The 18,493-nt window shown below is 34.9% G+C and overlaps 1 protein-coding gene across 1 annotated transcript; it reads right to left on the reverse strand.

Moving 5' to 3' along the window:
• Positions 1 to 1,381: 1,381 nt before the first annotated feature.
• On the reverse strand, positions 1,382 to 3,168 carry LOC112697763 (zinc finger protein ZAT10). Its single transcript, XM_025751077.3, has one exon. It carries the CDS (start codon positions 2,443 to 2,445, stop codon positions 1,699 to 1,701), a length of 747 nt encoding a protein of 248 aa, XP_025606862.1. The 5' UTR covers positions 2,446 to 3,168; the 3' UTR covers positions 1,382 to 1,698.
• Between the last annotated feature and the right edge of the window lie 15,325 nt (positions 3,169 to 18,493).

The following is an 18,493-nucleotide window of genomic DNA, read 5'->3' on the forward strand; positions in this document are numbered from 1 at the left end:
TTTTGAAGCCACTCAGATAATGACGCCGAAAACGTTTTTTTATAAAGATGTTTTTTAATAATTAAAATTTAACACATATAATCGATTAAATCGTATTATTTTTGTCAAAATTAGGCTAGACAAATTGATTTGACCGAAAAATGGTGAATCAAATCTTAAATTGGTCTAAATTAATATTATTTTTTTTATAGAAAATGATTACAATACCCTATTATAAAAAATGACTAAAATACTTCTATTATATGTATTCATTTTGAGAATCCTAAATTTTAGTCCTTTATTTTTCTATCGTAGGATTAGGATTTAAAATTTTTAAAATTAATATATATATATATATATAAGTATTTTAACCATTCTCTATAATAAGGGTATTGTAGTCATTTTTTATAAAAAATAATATTAATTTAGACCAGTTTAAAATTTGATTTGCCATTTTTTCGTTTAAATCAATTTGTCTAGTCTAATTTTGACAAAATAACACAATTTAACCAATTATATATGTTAAATTTTAATTACTAAAAAATATCTTTAAAAAAAGACGTTTTAAGCGTTTTTATCTGAATCACTCCTTTCAACTTTTTGTTACATTCTTCACAATATAATAGTTGCTAGCATTTTAAAAAAATGAGCTTAAGTAAATTGCATGTGCTCTTTAATTTCCCCCACCAGAGAAATTCTTATATGCTCTGAGAGTAAGATAGTATTTTTGTTCTGATTAATTAATTATTCTTAATATCAGTATAAAATATGGTTGTCTACAGTATAAAATTATTATAATTAAATAATTAAATCTTAAAAATAATATTTTAAAGAAAGAATAACATTTCTCTTGGTTAAAATAGTATAAAATATGGTAAGTGTACAACTTTACTCCTTTATTGACCGAAAAAAGTGGGAGAAAAAGAGGTAACATTAACATGTGGTTAGTTACATGCGTGAAAGGGAAAACAGTAAAAACCGCCAACATTGAAACATGCGTGCCAACTTGTTTCTAACTCAACTCACACCATTGCCTCTGCTACCCAATCATCACCATCATTCCACTCAATAAAATATCATCAATTATTAATTCACTTTTTTATTTTTCATTTTACCAACATCTTTTCTCATATACTCCCTTAAACGGCTATTAAAATAAATTTTCGTTCTAATAGTTACAATCAAGAATGGAACTTATAACTAACTAGACGTTTTAAGAGTTTCAATGTATGATGATTTTCTTACCATGACCATTAAACTATGGTAGCTTTATTTTATTATGATAAACAAATTTCCAAAATCGAATCTAACAGGAAGAATAAGCTAACAAATTTGAAGGAGCTTTTTACCATAGTACCCCACTCTATAGATCAGATCAATCATTCCATGCATGGATTGGATAGGTCAAAATCAAAACTGAATTCATTTCCACAACGAAAATAAATAAATAAATTGAATTTTTCCATGCCACCGTCAAAAAGTACAATTCCAAATCATAAGAGTTGGTTCTGAAAAGAGAACCCAAAAAGTACAGTATTTACAGAAACAAATCAATCTAAAAATTCTCCAAATAATAAAAATCTTTTAAAAAAAATATAACTCATATATGAATCTGGATCTATCTCAGTGTTTTTTTCATCCCTAATCTAATAAAATCCAAATCAAATCAAATCTAAACTTGAAATTAAACAAGTTTTGCAATCTAATTCACCAAATTTTCTAACGGATTTGAGGGATTTCGATCTTCTGCACCATGAAAACACGTGGCCTCTTCTTCATCACAGGGTGAGGGCTCTCTACTTCTTCATCCCTCGAGAATTCACCGTACGCCGGAACGTTAAGGTCGAAGTCGCGGTGGCTAAAGGCGGTGTGAGTAGATCCCACACCTTCTTCCGTCGTAACACCGCCTGCACTCCCTGCCGCGCCGCCGTCGTAGTGGCACCTCTTGTGTCCGCCTAACGCCTGTCCCGTCGGGAAACTCTTGTGACAAATTGAGCACTCGTGCGCCTTCCCTGAACCGCCGCCGGACACGGCGGCGCCAGCGGTGGCGGAGCTAGTGGTGGCTGCTGAAGACGTAGAGTTATCATCTCCTCCGCCGGCGGCGGCAGTGTTTTTCCGGTGACTCGCCTTGTGTCCGCCGAGAGCTTGGTAAGATGGAAAAGCCTTGTTGCAGACGGAGCATTTGTAGCTGAGTTTTGCCGCGGTTGAAGAATCTCCGGCGGTGAGTTGCGGCGGAGGAAGAACGGCGGCGGTTCCAGGTCCAGCGTGTCCGCGAGCAAGCATGATGAGGCATAGAGCGAGATACTCTTCCTCCGTGCACGGCGGATTGTGGTGGTCAAAGCGAGGTTGAGAAGATCCTCGCCTTGAGCGCTTTCTTTTAGTCCAAGATTCAAACTGGCTGTGGCCGTGGTTGTGGCTGTTTTCGAAAGAGTTCGCCGTAGGCGAATTCAGAGCTTCTAGAGCCATCTGATAACAATAAGATTTCGATACGAATTAAAAGAAAAAAATATGTAAAAAAAAAAAAGTGTTTGTATGTGTTGTATGTAGTTTTGGTGAAATATTATTGTTCAAGTTGTGAAGTAATGGAGGGAGTGAGAGTGTGGAGTGGGGTTTATAAAGGAGGCCCAGCATTTCATAATGGACTGGAAGTTGCTTGACAAGTGGTGAGAAAGTAAAGCTTAATAATATTAAACATTTTTAATATTATATTTTATTATTTGAAGTAATAAATATTTATTTATATTGAGGAGGAAAATTATTAACAGTGAGGATACAGGTGGAGTGAAGTGGAAGCACGTTTCTTAGTTATGAGGGGAGTTTCTTGGTAGCCAAGAATGACACTCAGTTTGGTCAAATGGTACGTCATTTCTGAGTTTGGTTTCATTGTATTTATTCATACATCTACATTAATCTATATTGGGATTGCTGTTAAACTTCTTTTTTCGAGAAATATCATTATTTTTCTTATATCAGCTTCATTTGTTAAGTGCATGCTGTTTGTTTTCAAAATATTTGATAAATTACTTAACAGAAAGAGTCCACTAGCCAATTAATAAATAAAAACTATATTTGATAGTGAGAGAAGATAGAATTGAAAGATGAGGTGGAGTGTATAAGAAAGACTAGGTCCAAGTTCAAAGTCAAAATCCACTAAACTATATAGTACTGTACAAAAGAAGAAAGGTTCTTATTCTCAAATTCTTTGATTTATGAATTTCTATTAATAAGTGAGAAGAAGTGAATTAACGCGGTCCAGAATTATTATTAGAGAATGGTCAACAGTATACATAGCAGCCGGCACACTTTAATTTGGTATAAATCAAACAAAGCAAACCAACTATGAATGAATTGAGTTTTCAATTTTCAATTTCAACATCTTTTATTAGTGGCCACCGCCGACTCTTATAAAAACCAATCCATGTATTCTTCTGCAATTTGGAAATTCATCAAGGTTTGATGAATCTTCCTAGTTCTAGGCTTGTGTATTATTATTTTAATACTTCAATTTAGAGTATTCTAAAATTATAGAAATAATTAGTAACAAGGTTTAATTTATCATACAGATTGAATGGTCAGCAAATACATGCATATTTGTATTTATTATTAATTTCAATAATGTACATGCATGAGCCGGGAGGTTTAATTCTTTCCGGTACATTAATTGGGATGGAAATATTTATAATAACAATAATGATATTTAATTTTGACGACGAAGTCAAGTTAATATAATTAACGTGTCAAAAAAAGTCAACATATAATTTAAGACTATAAAATAGATACTTCATCTATTCGATTAAAAGGGCTAGCTAGAGTCATATAAAACAAATTGAAAATTTAATTTTATAATAATATAGTTATTTTCTTTAATTATTTTATTAATTTATGTATTTTAGATAAAAAAAATTAAAGGTTATGTTTTGTATTAATTTGTTAAGTGGCGGACACATATTTTGTGGAAGTATAAAGTTTTAGAAAATAAACACTTATTTGAAATAAGAAGGTAGGAATAAAAATATTAAATATAATATAATTAATAATCACATGACATAAAATTAAAGTATATGGTAAATAATAATCACATAATTAGTATAAAAGTATTGAACCTAGAAAAATGAAAGTTAGTTGAATAAAATAAAATGATGTGGTCATTAATTCATAAAAGAGTCAATATTAAAAAAAGTAACACATTTTCCTCTTTCGATACGTGTGTTTAATATATCACTCTTTCTCTTTTCCTAAGACCTACTATACGTTACACTTCCTTCTGCTCACAAAATTTGTGATAACTATTTTGAATAATAATATATTTTTCCATTTCTATTGAGCTTCAAATATTAATGCATAAAATATTTAAATAAAATAAGGAATTTTTTATTTTAGTTTAAAAAATATACTTTAATATCTAAAAGTCAAAATACTATAAAATATTGCTTTTAAACTAATGATATATTTATATACAAACTTATATTCACGAGATGCTTACTACATGAGGCTATGGTTTGGGATTTAACAAGGTAGGTATAATTATAATATAGGTATTTAGTGGAAAAGAAGGAACAAAAACAAGATCGAAGCCAGATCACATGTCATATAGTTTTCTACTTGTTGGATTTGGAATCTACTGTATCTAGTGACAGCAACTTGCTGAACTGCTAGTGGGCTAGCTACTACATTACCACTATTCTTAATTACATTTTTTTAAGTAATGTTAATATATAAGATTAGAAACTAATAATCATTTTCTGAAAATTTAATGTATTATTTAATCACTAGTCTAAAATATAGATGAGCTTTTTAACCCAATTCATTAGAAATTTAATCTTTATTAGTATATGTGTAAAAAAAAAACCCTTCTCATTCTATTATCATCTTTTTGTCTAACTTTGTTTTTTGTTTTTTTTAATTCCTTTCCTTAATTATATTATTATCATTTTTTAGATAACCATTACTATTTTTAAAAATTTAAACTAACAAAAAAATACACATATAAGATTATATTTTTAATATATTTTTTATGAAAAAACCTCTTTTTAGAATTTACTTGAATTTTTATATATAGACTTTTTTTTTCTTTTTATTTGTCTTATACTAAAATTCTTTCTTTTAAAGTTACTAAGTGATAAAAAAAATTGCATAAATAATTATATCTTTAATAATTATTGTAATAATAATTATAGTAATTCCAGAATAAAATTGACAAAAAGATATGAAGGTTGTGGTAGGCTTAGAGAATGGGGGGTTGAATCTATGCCTTCCTTTTAAGTTGCTGTTATTACCCTTTTAAAACAAATTTGCAATTCTGATTCTGTTTGAACTCAGCAGCGGAAATTTATGAGACAATTTATTTTTGTCTCATGAATATCAGAAAACAGAACACATCAGAGAAAAGAAAAGCTAACACCAGCAAGTATCCTGGTTTGGTTGCCTTGTGCTATGCAACCTACATCCAGTCTCCTCCACAACTATGGAAGAATTTCACTATAGTTAACAGTATTACATACACCAATAACACAGGATTGACCCAATCCTTTCATACTCAAGTTCTAACCTAACTTGACATTGGCTATGCTAATACCTAACTATACCTCTTAGTGCTAACCCAACTAAGAAAGGGATACCTTTCAGGTACAAGATACAAGACACTTAACCAACCTAAAGAAATCAGAAAATAACTCTAGGCTTTTCTCTCAAGTGTATCTCTCAGCCTTTTTCCACTCATGGCTTTTTCTCAAGCTTTCTCACAATGCCTTTTCTCTCAAGAAATTACAGAAAGATAAGCTTAGAAAAGTACATTACAATCAGTAAAACATGAAGGAGATTGACTTCATCAACAGCCTCTGTGCTATGCGAAAAACCAGATTAGCAAGCCTCTGATTCAGTTCTTCATACTGGCGGAGTGCACCTTTGATTAGGTTACACTGTCCAGTTAGTTGAACTTCTTCAAAGTGCTCTCTCAGAACAAACACCTCAGGTTCACTGGTTTTCTCTCCTTGCCTCTCAATGAACAGCAAGCTCCTTTTTATCTTCATGCATGTTCCTTGGTTCTTCATCCAAGGTCAACACCTTGAGCCTTGAGCTTCACCAACTCACAGATTCACTTTTTCATCTTTAACATCAAAGAGTAACCTTTGCTTCTGACTTTTCCAACTTGACCGAAAGCCATGAAGAAGTAACCGAACTTGTTTTCCAATGATCAACCAAATCTGAACCCTTGAACACCAACTTGGTCCCCAAGTTTTGATTAAGACCGTAGATACACAGCAGAATAGGGCAGAGAACAACTTTCCCTTCAAAGCCATTTTCGGATAGAGCAGAGAGTAGGGAAGAAAGGATGAAGATCTGATGCATGCAAGATGATATGGTTTACCTTTCTTAAGCTTGATTTAGCTTGGGATTTCTGTTTTAGCTTCTGTGCTTCAAGCTTCAACTCTCTCTCTCTTGCTTCTTTGGTTAATGGCTTATGGAAGAAGCTTTTCTTCTCTTTCTCTTTCTTGCTTTTTCTGAAATCTTGATGTGACTTGATTATAAGGAAGAAGAACGTTGCTTTTAGTTAAGCAAGAGAGAGGGAATTTCAATTCTGAAACCAGTTCGGGCTTGGATCAGGTATTAGTATGCATGGCCCGATTTAATTTCTTTGGTTTCTTCCTTTGCTTTTGCTTGGGCTCTTTATTTTTCTTTCAGCCCAATATTCTTTGCTGAATGCCTTTTATTCCATTTGGGCTATTAACATTTGGCCTGCAACAATAAACAATTAGTTAATAAGTAGATATAATTAATCAACACTAATTATTTATTTTGCTCAAAAATAATGTTTGTCATCATTAATTAATTTAGTTAATTTCTTAACTCAACAATCTCCCCCTTGATGACAAACATGATTTAAGCAATAATCAAAAGGAAATAAGTTTGAGTTAGGTTTAGAAAACTCCCTTTGATTTTATGTTGCTCCCCCTATCCTTTTCAACAGTAGCTCCCCCTGAATCTATGCTTTCCTCTTTATCCCTGTTTCACATTGTTCTTAAAGAAAGCACGATAAAGAGTTATGTACAATATATCTTGTACAAGGGATATCAAATGAGCAACATCACATAATCAGCCCAACATCAAGCTATTATCAGCAAACAAATTCGGCATGTGAAAACAAGTATTAATGCAGCAAGAATAAGTAAGAGGTACTAGGATCTACTATCCTATCCTATCCTATTGCTAATTTTACTCCCCCTTTTGTCATCAAGGGCGGATAAGAGCAACAAAAACAAAGTTTTGTATCCTGCAGAAAAGAGTTAGAGCACAGACCAAAGTACTAATTAAGCTGTCTAAAGTGCACCAATGTTAAGAGTTATTACAGTCATCCAAAATGAAATAGTTCAAAAGTAGCAAAAGAAGCAGAAATCATGAGACAAAAAGAGAGCAACAACAGTTTTTATGAGACAAATCCTAGGCATCAGAACCATTCCCCTCAGAAACAGCATCCTCTTCAACATCAGTGGCAACATCTTCGTCATTTTGAAGGTTATCAATGAAGGTCATCAGTACAGCCACCCTATTCCTTGATTTCTTCAGGAAGTTCTCATGCTTGCTAGCCAGCTTCCTTTTCTCTTTGCTCAATTCAATCAAGTGGTTCGATTGGGAGACAAACTCTTGAGCAACATCCCTGACCACATTCAGCAGAGTGGATTTCTTCCCAGTGGAAATGGAAGTACCCTCAGTGGAAGGAGCAGTAGAATCCTCAGGGACAAAATCCTCATCTTCATCATCTAGGACGACTCGTTCAGATCGAGTGGGTCCTTTGTTCTGTTTCACTGAACCACCCCCTTTTAGGTATGAATGTCTGTTCTCATATTTCTCATTGGTCAAGTCAACACCAAAATACTCAAAAATACAAGTTAGAAACATGCCATAAGGTAGAGCTTTGTCATTTTCACTTCTAACAGAATCAAACATGTATCTAACCATCAAATATGCAAATGAAATTTCAGTTTTGGTGAGAATGGCATATAAAACAAGAGTGTCAGTGTATGAAACCCTTTGATATGAACCACTTTGAGGAAGTATAATGTGGTTGACCATGCGGTGCAACTGAGCACGTTCATATCCTAGGGCTTTGTGTGTGGGTGTAATGCCATTTATCAAGGAGATATGTTCACAAATACTAGCCAGAGCATCATTGTAAGTAACACCAACTCCTTCATCCCACTTAACTGACGTGTAGGCATAAGGCCCAACATCAGTATACTTCAAAGCATCACTGATGGTCTCATTGTTTAAAATGATTTCTCGACCCTTGACATACGAATGAGCCGTGCCTTCATGATAAGTCATGTTTGCATAAAACTCTTTGACCAACAAGGGATAAACAGGTTTTTTGATGTCAAAAAGGTGATTCCAATCCAGAAAAATTAAGTTATCAACAAAAGGAAAACCTTTTTTTTTCAAAGATGGCAAATCAGCGGGAAATGAAGGGCAGAGGGTACGATACTGGATGACTCCCTCATAAAAATCATTATTCATGGCAGATTTGAATCTATAGGGATTATAGTTTGAATGAGAGGTCAAGAAGTGAGCTTTGTGATCAAAAGGTCCAATTTCTGGTTCTTTAACATTTTTGAGAGGGACTCGAGTGTTACCTCGTTGAGAGCGCAATAGAACCGACCTAGATTTTGGTTGTGTTGGTTCGGGAATGGGTTCCTCAGTAGCCGGACGTTTGCCTTTGGATGAGCTAGGCTTTGCAGAGCCAGGTTTTGAGGAACCAGGCTTGGAAGGTGTGGCCTTTGGTGGAGGCGTCGGCTTGGCAGAGGCAGGGAACCTTGGAGTGGTCTTGGTCCGAGCCATGGGGTCGCAGCGAGGAGGAGAGGTATGAGGAGAAGGAGAAGGGGTAAAGGTGCGATCTTGAGAACGAGTGGAATGCTTTGTAGGTAGCTTGAGCACTTTTTCACGAGGAGCCCTTTTTGCAATGGTTTTCTTCCTCATTTGGTTAGTTTTAATTTTTGAGGGAAGAGAAGCAGTAAAGTGAGTGGGAAGAAACCGAAGAGTGTGAGGAGAAGTTATGGAGGGAAGAGAGGGAGTGTTGGTAACCGTACCCAAAAAGTAGATTTCTAAACCCATGCAACTGCATCACCATTTGAAAAGACTTGACAAGACATGACCTCATTCAAGAAAGATTTTATTTGATTTTTAAAGATCAATAAATAATTAAAAAAATTGAAAACAACAAAATTAACCTGAAACCCCCTTTTTTGGCCAAATTAAATTTACTTGAAAACCTTTTGGGCCACAAAACATTTAGTGAAAGCCTTTTATGAAACACACAATTCAAAAAAAAAAAACAAACAAGATTGTAACATTCATATTTGGACCTTGAGGTGGTATGAAATCAATGAAACACATTTGGACCACTCTTGATCTGAATATTGAGGTTGGCCCAGATTGAGATTCACTTGAAACAAGCCCAGATCACACTGACTTGATGGAAACGTTCATCACTTGCCCAGAATTGTCTCATGCCTGTTTATGAGACAAAAAGCTCCAGCAAATACATCAGTATTTTTCAAACAAGGAATCATAACTCAAAATTCCTAGACAAGTCCTAAGCATGCAAAATCTATCCTCAGCCAATGGTTTTGTAAAAATATCTGCTAATTGCTCCTCTGATTTAACAAATTGAATGCAAATATCCCCCTTTTGGACATGTTCTCTTATTGAGTGAAATTTCACTTCAATATGCTTAGTCCTAGAGTGCAAAACTGGATTTTTAGAAATATTGATGGCACTCATATTATCACACAATAAGGGAATATTTTCAGCATTTAACTTGTAATCAGCAAGTTGTGTTTTTAACCATAAAAGCTGAGAACAGCAAGAAGAAGCAGCTATATACTCAGCCTCTGCAGTGGATAATGCCACTGTTGGTTGCTTCTTACTTGACCAAACATTTAAGGACTTTCCCAGGAAGCAACATAAACCAGAAGTGCTCCTTCTATCTATTCTGTCACCAGCAAAATCTGCATCACAATAACCAACTACAGAAAATTCATCAGTCTTAGGATACCAAAGACCAAAATTGGATGTGCCATGAATATATCTAATGATCCTTTTAACCGCAGAAAGATGTGACTCCTTAGGTTTGGATTGGAACCTAGAACACAATCCAACACTTTGCACAATATCTGGTCTAGAGGAGGTTAAGTACATAAGAGAACCAATCATTCCTCTATACCTAGTCTCATCAGCATCTTTCTCATTTTCTCCCTTATCTAATTTAGAATTCGGGTGCATGGGAGTTCCCATAGGTTTGGCATTTTCCATACCAAATTTCTTAACTAATTCCTTGGCATACTTTTCTTGATGAATGAAGATACCGTTTTCAGTTTGTTTAATTTGCAGCCCAAGGAAAAAATTAAGTTCACCCATCATACTCATGTCAAATTCGCTTGTCATGAGCTTTCCAAAATCAGTACAAAGGGATTCATTTACTAATCCAAAAATAATGTCATCAACATATATTTGGACTAAAATAAAAGAATCATTAGAGTTCTTGATAAATAGAGTTGTATCAGTGGTGCCTCTTTGAAAACCATTTTTCAAAAGAAAAGAGTTAAGTCTCTCATACCAAGCTCTAGGAGCTTGTCTTAAACCATAGAGAGCTTTAGACAATTTAAAAACATGATTAGAATGCTCTTTATTTTCAAAACCAGGGGGCTGCTCCACATATACCTCTCTATCTATCACACCATTTAAAAATGCACATTTCACATCCATTTGGTATAGTTTAAAACCACAAAATGCAGCATAGGTTAAGAGAAGTCTTATGGCTTTCATTCGGGCAACAGGGGCAAAGGATTCATCAAAGTCTATTCCTTCTTCTTGGTCATATCCTTGTGCCACTAGTCTTGCCTTGTTTCTTGCAATGCTACCATCTTCTCCTAACTTGTTCCGAAATATCCACTTGGTGCCGGTCACTTTCTTTTCACTTGGCCTTGGAACCAAAGTCCACACTTGGTTCTTTTCAAACTCAAGAAGCTCATCCTCCACAGCTTTAACCCAAGAGGGATCATTAAGTGCTTCCTTGACGTTTTGAGGCTCTATTTGTGAAAGAAGGGCAACGTTTGAACTTTCATTTGCCTTTCTAGTGGAAGACCTAGTTTGCACTCCATGAGAGACGTCCCCAATGACAAATTCCTCAGGATAATTCTTCAAGAATCTCCATTCACGAGGTTTGGTGGACTTGGATGCGGATTCAGTCACCAAGGGATTCTGTGAGCTACTGTCTGCAGAGTTTCCTTCAGATTCATGAGACAAAATGGAATTGTCTCTTGATTTTTCAGTATTTGCAGTTTCTGGTTCAGCTTGTCCAGAATTTTCTTTTTCATGATTCTGAGCAGTTTCATCTTCCATTTGAGCCTGATTTCCTGCATCACCATCTTCCAAAATGCTTTGCACCAAGTTAGTATCACAGAATGTAACATGTATGGACTCTTCAATAATTCTAGCATCTTGATGATAAACCCTATATGCTTTACTAGTTGTGGAAAATCCTACAAATAAGCACTCATAAGCCTTTTGGATCAAATTTTTCCAAATTTTCTTTGTTATTTAAAACAAAACATTTGCATCCAAAAATGTGCAAGTAATCTAAGTTTGGTGGGTAGCCTTTCCAAAGTTCATAAGGGGTTTTCTTCAAAAATTTCCTTATGATTGTTCTATTCAAAATGTGGCAAGCTGTGTTAACCGCTTCAGCCCAAAGGAATTTTGGAACATTACTCTCACAAAGCATGGCTCTTGTCATCTCTTGTATGCTTCTATTTCTTCTTTCCACAACACCATTTTGTTGTGGTGTTCTTGGACAAGAGAAGTTGTGAGATATTCCAAATTCCTCACAAAAGGATTCAAACAAATTGTTTTCAAATTCAGTTCCATGATCGCTTCTTATGGAAGAGATTTTCAAATCCTTTTCATTTTGAATTTTCTTGCAAAAAGGTTCAAAGGCCGAAAAGGCTTCATTTTTGTGTGCAAGAAATAAAACCCAACCAAACCTAGTGTAGTCATCCACAATTACTAAACCATAATGTTTACCACCTAGGCTTTGAGTTCTTGTTGGACCAAATAAATCAATGTGTAGCAACTCAAGTGGTCTTTTAGTAGAGATGTCTTCCTTCGGTTTGAAAGAGCTTTTTGTTTGTTTTCCCATTTGGCAAGCATCACAAGTGATGTCTTTGTCAAACTTTATCAAAGGAAGACCTCTTACTAACTCTTTCTTAACAAGTTTGTTTATTTGAAACATACTTGCATGGCCCAATCGCTTGTGCCACAACCACTTTTCAGATTCTTTAGAATGAAGACAAGCTACATTTTGATCCTTTAGTTCATCAAGAGTAAGTCCATACATATTATTGAAACGCTTGGCAACAAACATCACTTCATTTGTATTTTCATTAACAACACAGCATTCAAGTTTTTTGAAAACCACTAAATATCCTAAATCACACAGCTGGCTAATACTCAAAAGATTGTGCTTTAAACCACAAACTAAAAGCACATCATCAATGAAAGTAGATTGCTCATTACCTACTTTTCCAACAGCAATGATTTTACCTTTACCATCATTTCCAAAGGTCACAAAACCTCCATCATACTTATTTAGTTTGATGAAGTAGGTTGACCTTCCAGTCATGTGCCTTGAACATCCACTATCCATGTACCACATGTCCTTTTTGTTCTTGGATGCTAGGCAAATCTGCATGATGAGTTTCAAGTAGCCTTAGGTATCCAAATTAATTTGGATCCTTTGAAGTTAATCCATCTTGGTTGCCCAAGTGCATTGAAATCACAAACAACATTGTAGACTTTGTTTCCTACAACTCTCTTCTCAATGAAGCATTGTACATATGAGTGACCAAATTTCTTGCAATTAACACAATGGTTTTCTTGTGTGCGTTGCTGAAACTGATGTGAGTTATATTGCTTGAAATGATTAAAGCTTTGAAATTTTCTGGTTTTTGGAGGAGATGCATTTCTTTTAACAAACTGATTTTTATTAAAGTTATTCCTCTTTGCAAAAGTATTTTCACCAGAATTTTTTTGAACATTATTGCCTTTCGAATATGAGGTTTTGTTGTAAAATGGTGGTTTCTTGAAAACAACCTCATTTTTCGAAACATAGCCCAAACCTGGTCGGTTTGAACTCGGACCAGTTCTTGGTGAAATTTCAGTTTCATTTGTGTATTCTTCATCAGATTTTTCTTCACAAGTGGAAACATATCCGATACCTGATTTATTTGGTATGGATTTAGTATTTGATGAAGAGGCCACAAATTTTATAGAGGAAGTATTGGAAACAGCATCTTCCTTTGCTATGTAGCCTAAACCAGATTTTTCAAACAATGGTATTTGACTTGCAAGTAATTTGTCCAAGTTACTAGAACCTTGTGCAAATTTTGCCAAATCACCATTCAACCTTTTAATCATATCATTTAATCTTTCATTTTCAGCAATTAACTCATGAGAAGGATCCACAATGTGCTTTCCTTTTAATTTTTCAAGTTCAGATTTTAAAAATCTGTTTTCTTCAATGATGTCCAAAGCACATTCAGTTTCCTTAACTTTTTCTTTTAAAAATTCATTTTCAGCTCTTAACACATCTCTTTCAGATCTGCAACCATTGTATTTATCAAGCAATTTTGAGGTATTTAAAGTGAGATCATCAATAATAACATGCAAGTCCTCAATGGTCAAATCATAATAATTTACCTCATCAAGATTGTTGTTTCCAGCCATGAAACAGTCTTTGTCATCTCCTTCAGATTCTTCTTCTTTATTTGAGTCATTCTCAAGATCTTCCCAAGCTGCCATGAGTACTCTCTTCCTTTCCTTCTTTCCTTTGTCCTCCTTTTTGAGCTTTGGACAGTTTGATTTGAAGTGTCCAGCCTCCTTGCAATGATGACATGTCACCTTGCTCAAGTCTATCTTGTGCTCCTTTGAACTTGAGCCCTTGTATTTGCCTTTGCTCTTCAACATCCTTCTAAATCTCCTAGCAAAAAACAAAAGCTCGTCATCTGAAATACCATCACTTAACTCACTCTCTTTCGGTTCTATTTGTGACTTAAGGGCTATTCCCTTTTTCTTTGAGTCTGTGTTTGTGTGTGTGGCTTCATAGGCAAGGAGTTTTCCTCTCAGCTCATCATAGGTTATTGGACTTATGTTGTTACTCTCGGTTAGGACAGTGGCAGTGTTTTCCCACTCTTTTGTGAGGCTTCTAAGGAGTTTTCTCACCAAGGTTTGTTCTGCATAGTTTGTACCCATAGCATCAAGGTTGTTGATTATGATTGAGAATCTCTCAAATGCTTCATCAATGCTTTCTCCATCTTTCATGCTAAACATCTCGTACTCTTTTCGCAGCATATCAATCCTCGTTTCTTTGACTTGTTTGGTGCCTTCATGTGTAACCTGGAGTTTTTCCCAGATTTCTTTGGCTGTCTTGCATCTAGACACCTTCCGGTACTCTTCAAAGCTGATAGCACAATGAAGAAGGTTGATTGCTTTAGCGTTCAGCTCTATCTTCTTCTTATCATCTTCATTCCATTCAGCTTCTTCTTTTGGAGTCACCACTCCATCAGCACTTGTTTTTGTTGGGATCTTTGGACCGCTCACAACGATCTTCCATAGGTTGTAGTCAATGGATTGGATGAAGATCCTTATCCTTTCTTTCCAGTAGGAATAGTTCTTCCCGTTGAAGAAAGGTGGTCAGTTGTTTGACTGACCTTCAGTGAGGGTGTAGGCAACTGTGGTTGTGCCCAAGTTGTTCGCCATTGGATCTTTGCTCCAAGCGGTTAAGCTTGATTCTAGAGACCTTAGCTCCTGATACCAATTGAAGGTTGTGGTAGGCTTAGAGAAGGGGGGGTTGAATCTATGCCTTCCTTTTAAGTTGCTGTTATTACCCTTTTAAAACAAATTTGCAATTCTGATTCTGTTTGAACTCAGCAGCGGAAATTTATGAGACAATTTATTTTTGTCTCATGAATATCAGAAAACAGAACACATCAGAGAAAAGAAAAGCTAACACCAGCAAGTATCCTGGTTTGGTTGCCTTGTGCTATGCAACCTACATCCAGTCTCCTCCACAACTATGGAAGAATTTCACTATAGTTAACAGTATTACATACACCAATAACACAGGATTGACCCAATCCTTTCATACTCAAGTTCTAACCTAACTTGACATTGGCTATGCTAATACCTAACTATACCTCTTAGTGCTAACCTAACTAAGAAAGGGATACCTTTCAGGTACAAGATACAAGACACTTAACCAACCAAAAGAAATCAGAAAATAACTCTAGGCTTTTCTCTCAAGTGTATCTCTCAGCCTTTTTCCACTCATGGCTTTTTCTCAAGCTTTCTCACAATGCCTTTTCTCTCAAGAAATTACAGAAAGATAAGCTTAGAAAAGTACATTACAATCAGTAAAACATGAAGGAGATTGACTTCATCAACAGCCTCTGTGCTATGCGAAAAACCAGATTAGCAAGCCTCTGATTCAGTTCTTCATACTGGCGGAATGCACCTTTGATTAGGTTACACTGTCCAGTTAGTTGAACTTCTTCAAAGTGCTCTCTCAGAACAAACACCTCAGGTTCACTGGTTTTCTCTCCTTGCCTCTCAATGAACAGCAAGCTCCTTTTTATCTTCATGCATGTTCCTTGGTTCTTCATCCAAGGTCAACACCTTGAGCCTTGAGCTTCACCAACTCACAGATTCACTTTTTCATCTTTAACATCAAAGAGTAACCTTTGCTTCTGACTTTTCCAACTTGACCGAAAGCCATGAAGAAGTAACCGAACTTGTTTTCCAATGATCAACCAAATCTGAACCCTTGAACACCAACTTGGTCCCCAAGTTTTGATTAAGACCGTAGATACACAGCAGAATAGGGCAGAGAACAACTTTCCCTTCAAAGCCATTTTCGGATAGAGCAGAGAGTAGGGAAGAAAGGATGAAGATCTGATGCATGCAAGATGATATGGTTTACCTTTCTTAAGCTTGATTTAGCTTGGGATTTCTGTTTTAGCTTCTGTGCTTCAAGCTTCAACTCTCTCTCTCTTGCTTCTTTGGTTAATGGCTTATGGAAGAAGCTTTTCTTCTCTTTCTCTTTCTTGCTTTTTCTGAAATCTTGATGTGACTTGATTAGAAGGAAGAAGAACGTTGCTTTTAGTTAAGCAAGAGAGAGGGAATTTCAATTCTGAAACCAGTTCGGGCTTGGATCAGGTATTAGTATGCATGGCCCGATTTAATTTCTTTGGTTTCTTCCTTTGTTTTTGCTTAGGCTCTTTATTTTGCTTTCAGCCCAATATTCTTTGCTGAATGCCTTTTATTCCATTTGGGCTATTAACATTTGGCCTGCAACAATAAACAATTAGTTAATAAGTAGATATAATTAATCAACACTAATTATTTATTTTGCTCAAAAATAATGTTTGTCATCATTAATTAATTTAGTTAATTTCTTAACTCAACAAGATACAAAAAGAAGAAAAAGATAATAATAGAAAAAAATATTTTTAAAAGAATTTTTTTTTACTTTAAATGAAAAAAGACAAAAATATGAGAGTTCACTTCATCCATTACTTTAACTAAAACTAAAACTAAAACTGAGCTCAAACATTATTAGAGTTTACTTCATCCATTACTTTAACTTTGATGAATTGAAAGGTCTTTTACATTATATAGTTAATTATCTCATGAAATGTTAATAATAATATAGTACAGAATGCCAAATTTTTTAATTGAAATAGACTTATTTTTAAAGGGAAAAAAATACTATCACCTATTTATGATTTTTTCAAATAATTTATTTCATACTTTGTAAAAGTGAAATTTTAATTGAATTTTGTGAATTTTCCTTTTTTGACTTCAAATTAAGTTATTTTAAAAATTGGATTATAACTTTCTCATGGTCATTATTGTGAAAAAGGGTTGGATCCCGGGTCGTGATGGAAAGTAGAAACTATTAATTATTTTGGAGTGCTTTAGAGAGCAACTATAAATGGTAATTTACACGTTTTTATTTTGAAATCAAAGTTCTCCATCCTTTTTGTACTGAAGATCATCATATCATAGCCAATTTTTGCCCTAATAGACCATTCATTACTGTCATCACTTAATTACTTCCAAAGCTATAATGGGAACCAAGTTTGTTATGTGTTTGGAAAAGCAGTATTTCTTTTCTTTTTGGGTGACTAGGAAAAGCAGTATGATTATAAGTATATAACTTAAAGATTAAAATCAGTTATATAACTGAAAAGATTAAAATCAGTTTTTTTAGGAGAATTAGTATTATAATATCTCTATTAGCGATATAGCCATTAATATTATCTTTTCTTATCGGTTTAAGTTTTTGAGATGAGTGGTTTCATGATATAGTATCAAACTTTGTATTCGAAAAGTCAAGAGTTCGATCTTTGATAAATTTTAAAAGTAAAAAAAATAGCATAAGATAAATAAATGGTTAAGTATAATTTTGGTCTCTAACGTAGTGGTCGAAAATTTTTTTTATTCCCGGCCTTTTTTCGCTACAAAATAATCCCGAAGATTCCAATTTATTTTAAAATCGTTCTTTTTACCAAATTTTAAATTTTTATTCTAAAAATACCCTTAACTAAAAAATGAAAACGTTGAATAAAGGGGAAAGGGGAAAGGGATTCAAGCTGGTTCAGGGAAGGGAAGATGGGACAGAAGAAGGGGAAGGGAAGGAGAAGGGCCACCGCCGCTGCTCCTTTCCCCTTCGCGCTAACCCCAGAGCTACCGCGACCTCTCCCCTCCTTCTCTTCTTCCCTGTCTCAGACCTCCTCGAACCAGAACTCACCACCGGCGAGGAGCTGTCACAACACTCCTGTTGTCCACCAGCGGTGAGGCATCTACGACATTTGGTGACGAGAAATCTGAAGAAAGTAGTTGGTCCGAGACTGATAAGACGCTGGCGACAAGCTAAGGGAGGAGGAAGAGGCAGACGATGGCGACTCTCTCCCCTCCTTTCTCTTTCCCTGTTCTACACTTTTGATTCCATTGAAGAAGAAGACGATGTTGTTTCACTTCTATTTCTTCTGTTTTTATTTCTGATTTCATTAAAGAAGAATAATATTTCCTGTTTTCTATTTTCATAATCCAAGTTATCATTTTGCTTTCAATTTATGTTTTTGGTTTGATTCTAGATTAGTTTAGCTGAATATTGATTTTCTATTAGTGGATTTTAGGAAATGGTTAACTGTACACATGATCAATTGTTGTTGTTGTTATTGTTATTCTGCGTCTGGTTGTTGTTATTTCGTTGTTGATGCTTTTGCTTCTGCCTGCTTCTGCTTCTGATTCTGCTTTTGTTGTTGCTCTAATTTCATTATCCATTGTTATTGTTGTTGTTCTTCTGGTTGTTGTTGATTTATTGTTGTTGATTCTGCTTTTGCTTTCTATTTCTGCCTGCTTCTTTTTCTGTTTTTGCTTGTGTTTCTACGCCTCTTTTCTGGTT

The sequence above is a fragment of the Arachis hypogaea genome, chromosome 16, assembly GCF_003086295.3.
Source record: "Arachis hypogaea cultivar Tifrunner chromosome 16, arahy.Tifrunner.gnm2.J5K5, whole genome shotgun sequence".
NCBI classification, from domain to species: Eukaryota; Viridiplantae; Streptophyta; class Magnoliopsida; order Fabales; family Fabaceae; genus Arachis; species Arachis hypogaea.

What these genes read in the sequence shown, in the direction of transcription:
- LOC112697763 (XM_025751077.3), bottom strand. Translation starts at nt 2,445, where the DNA reads ATGGCTCTAGAAGCTCTGAATTCGCCTACGGCGAACTCTTTCGAAAAC.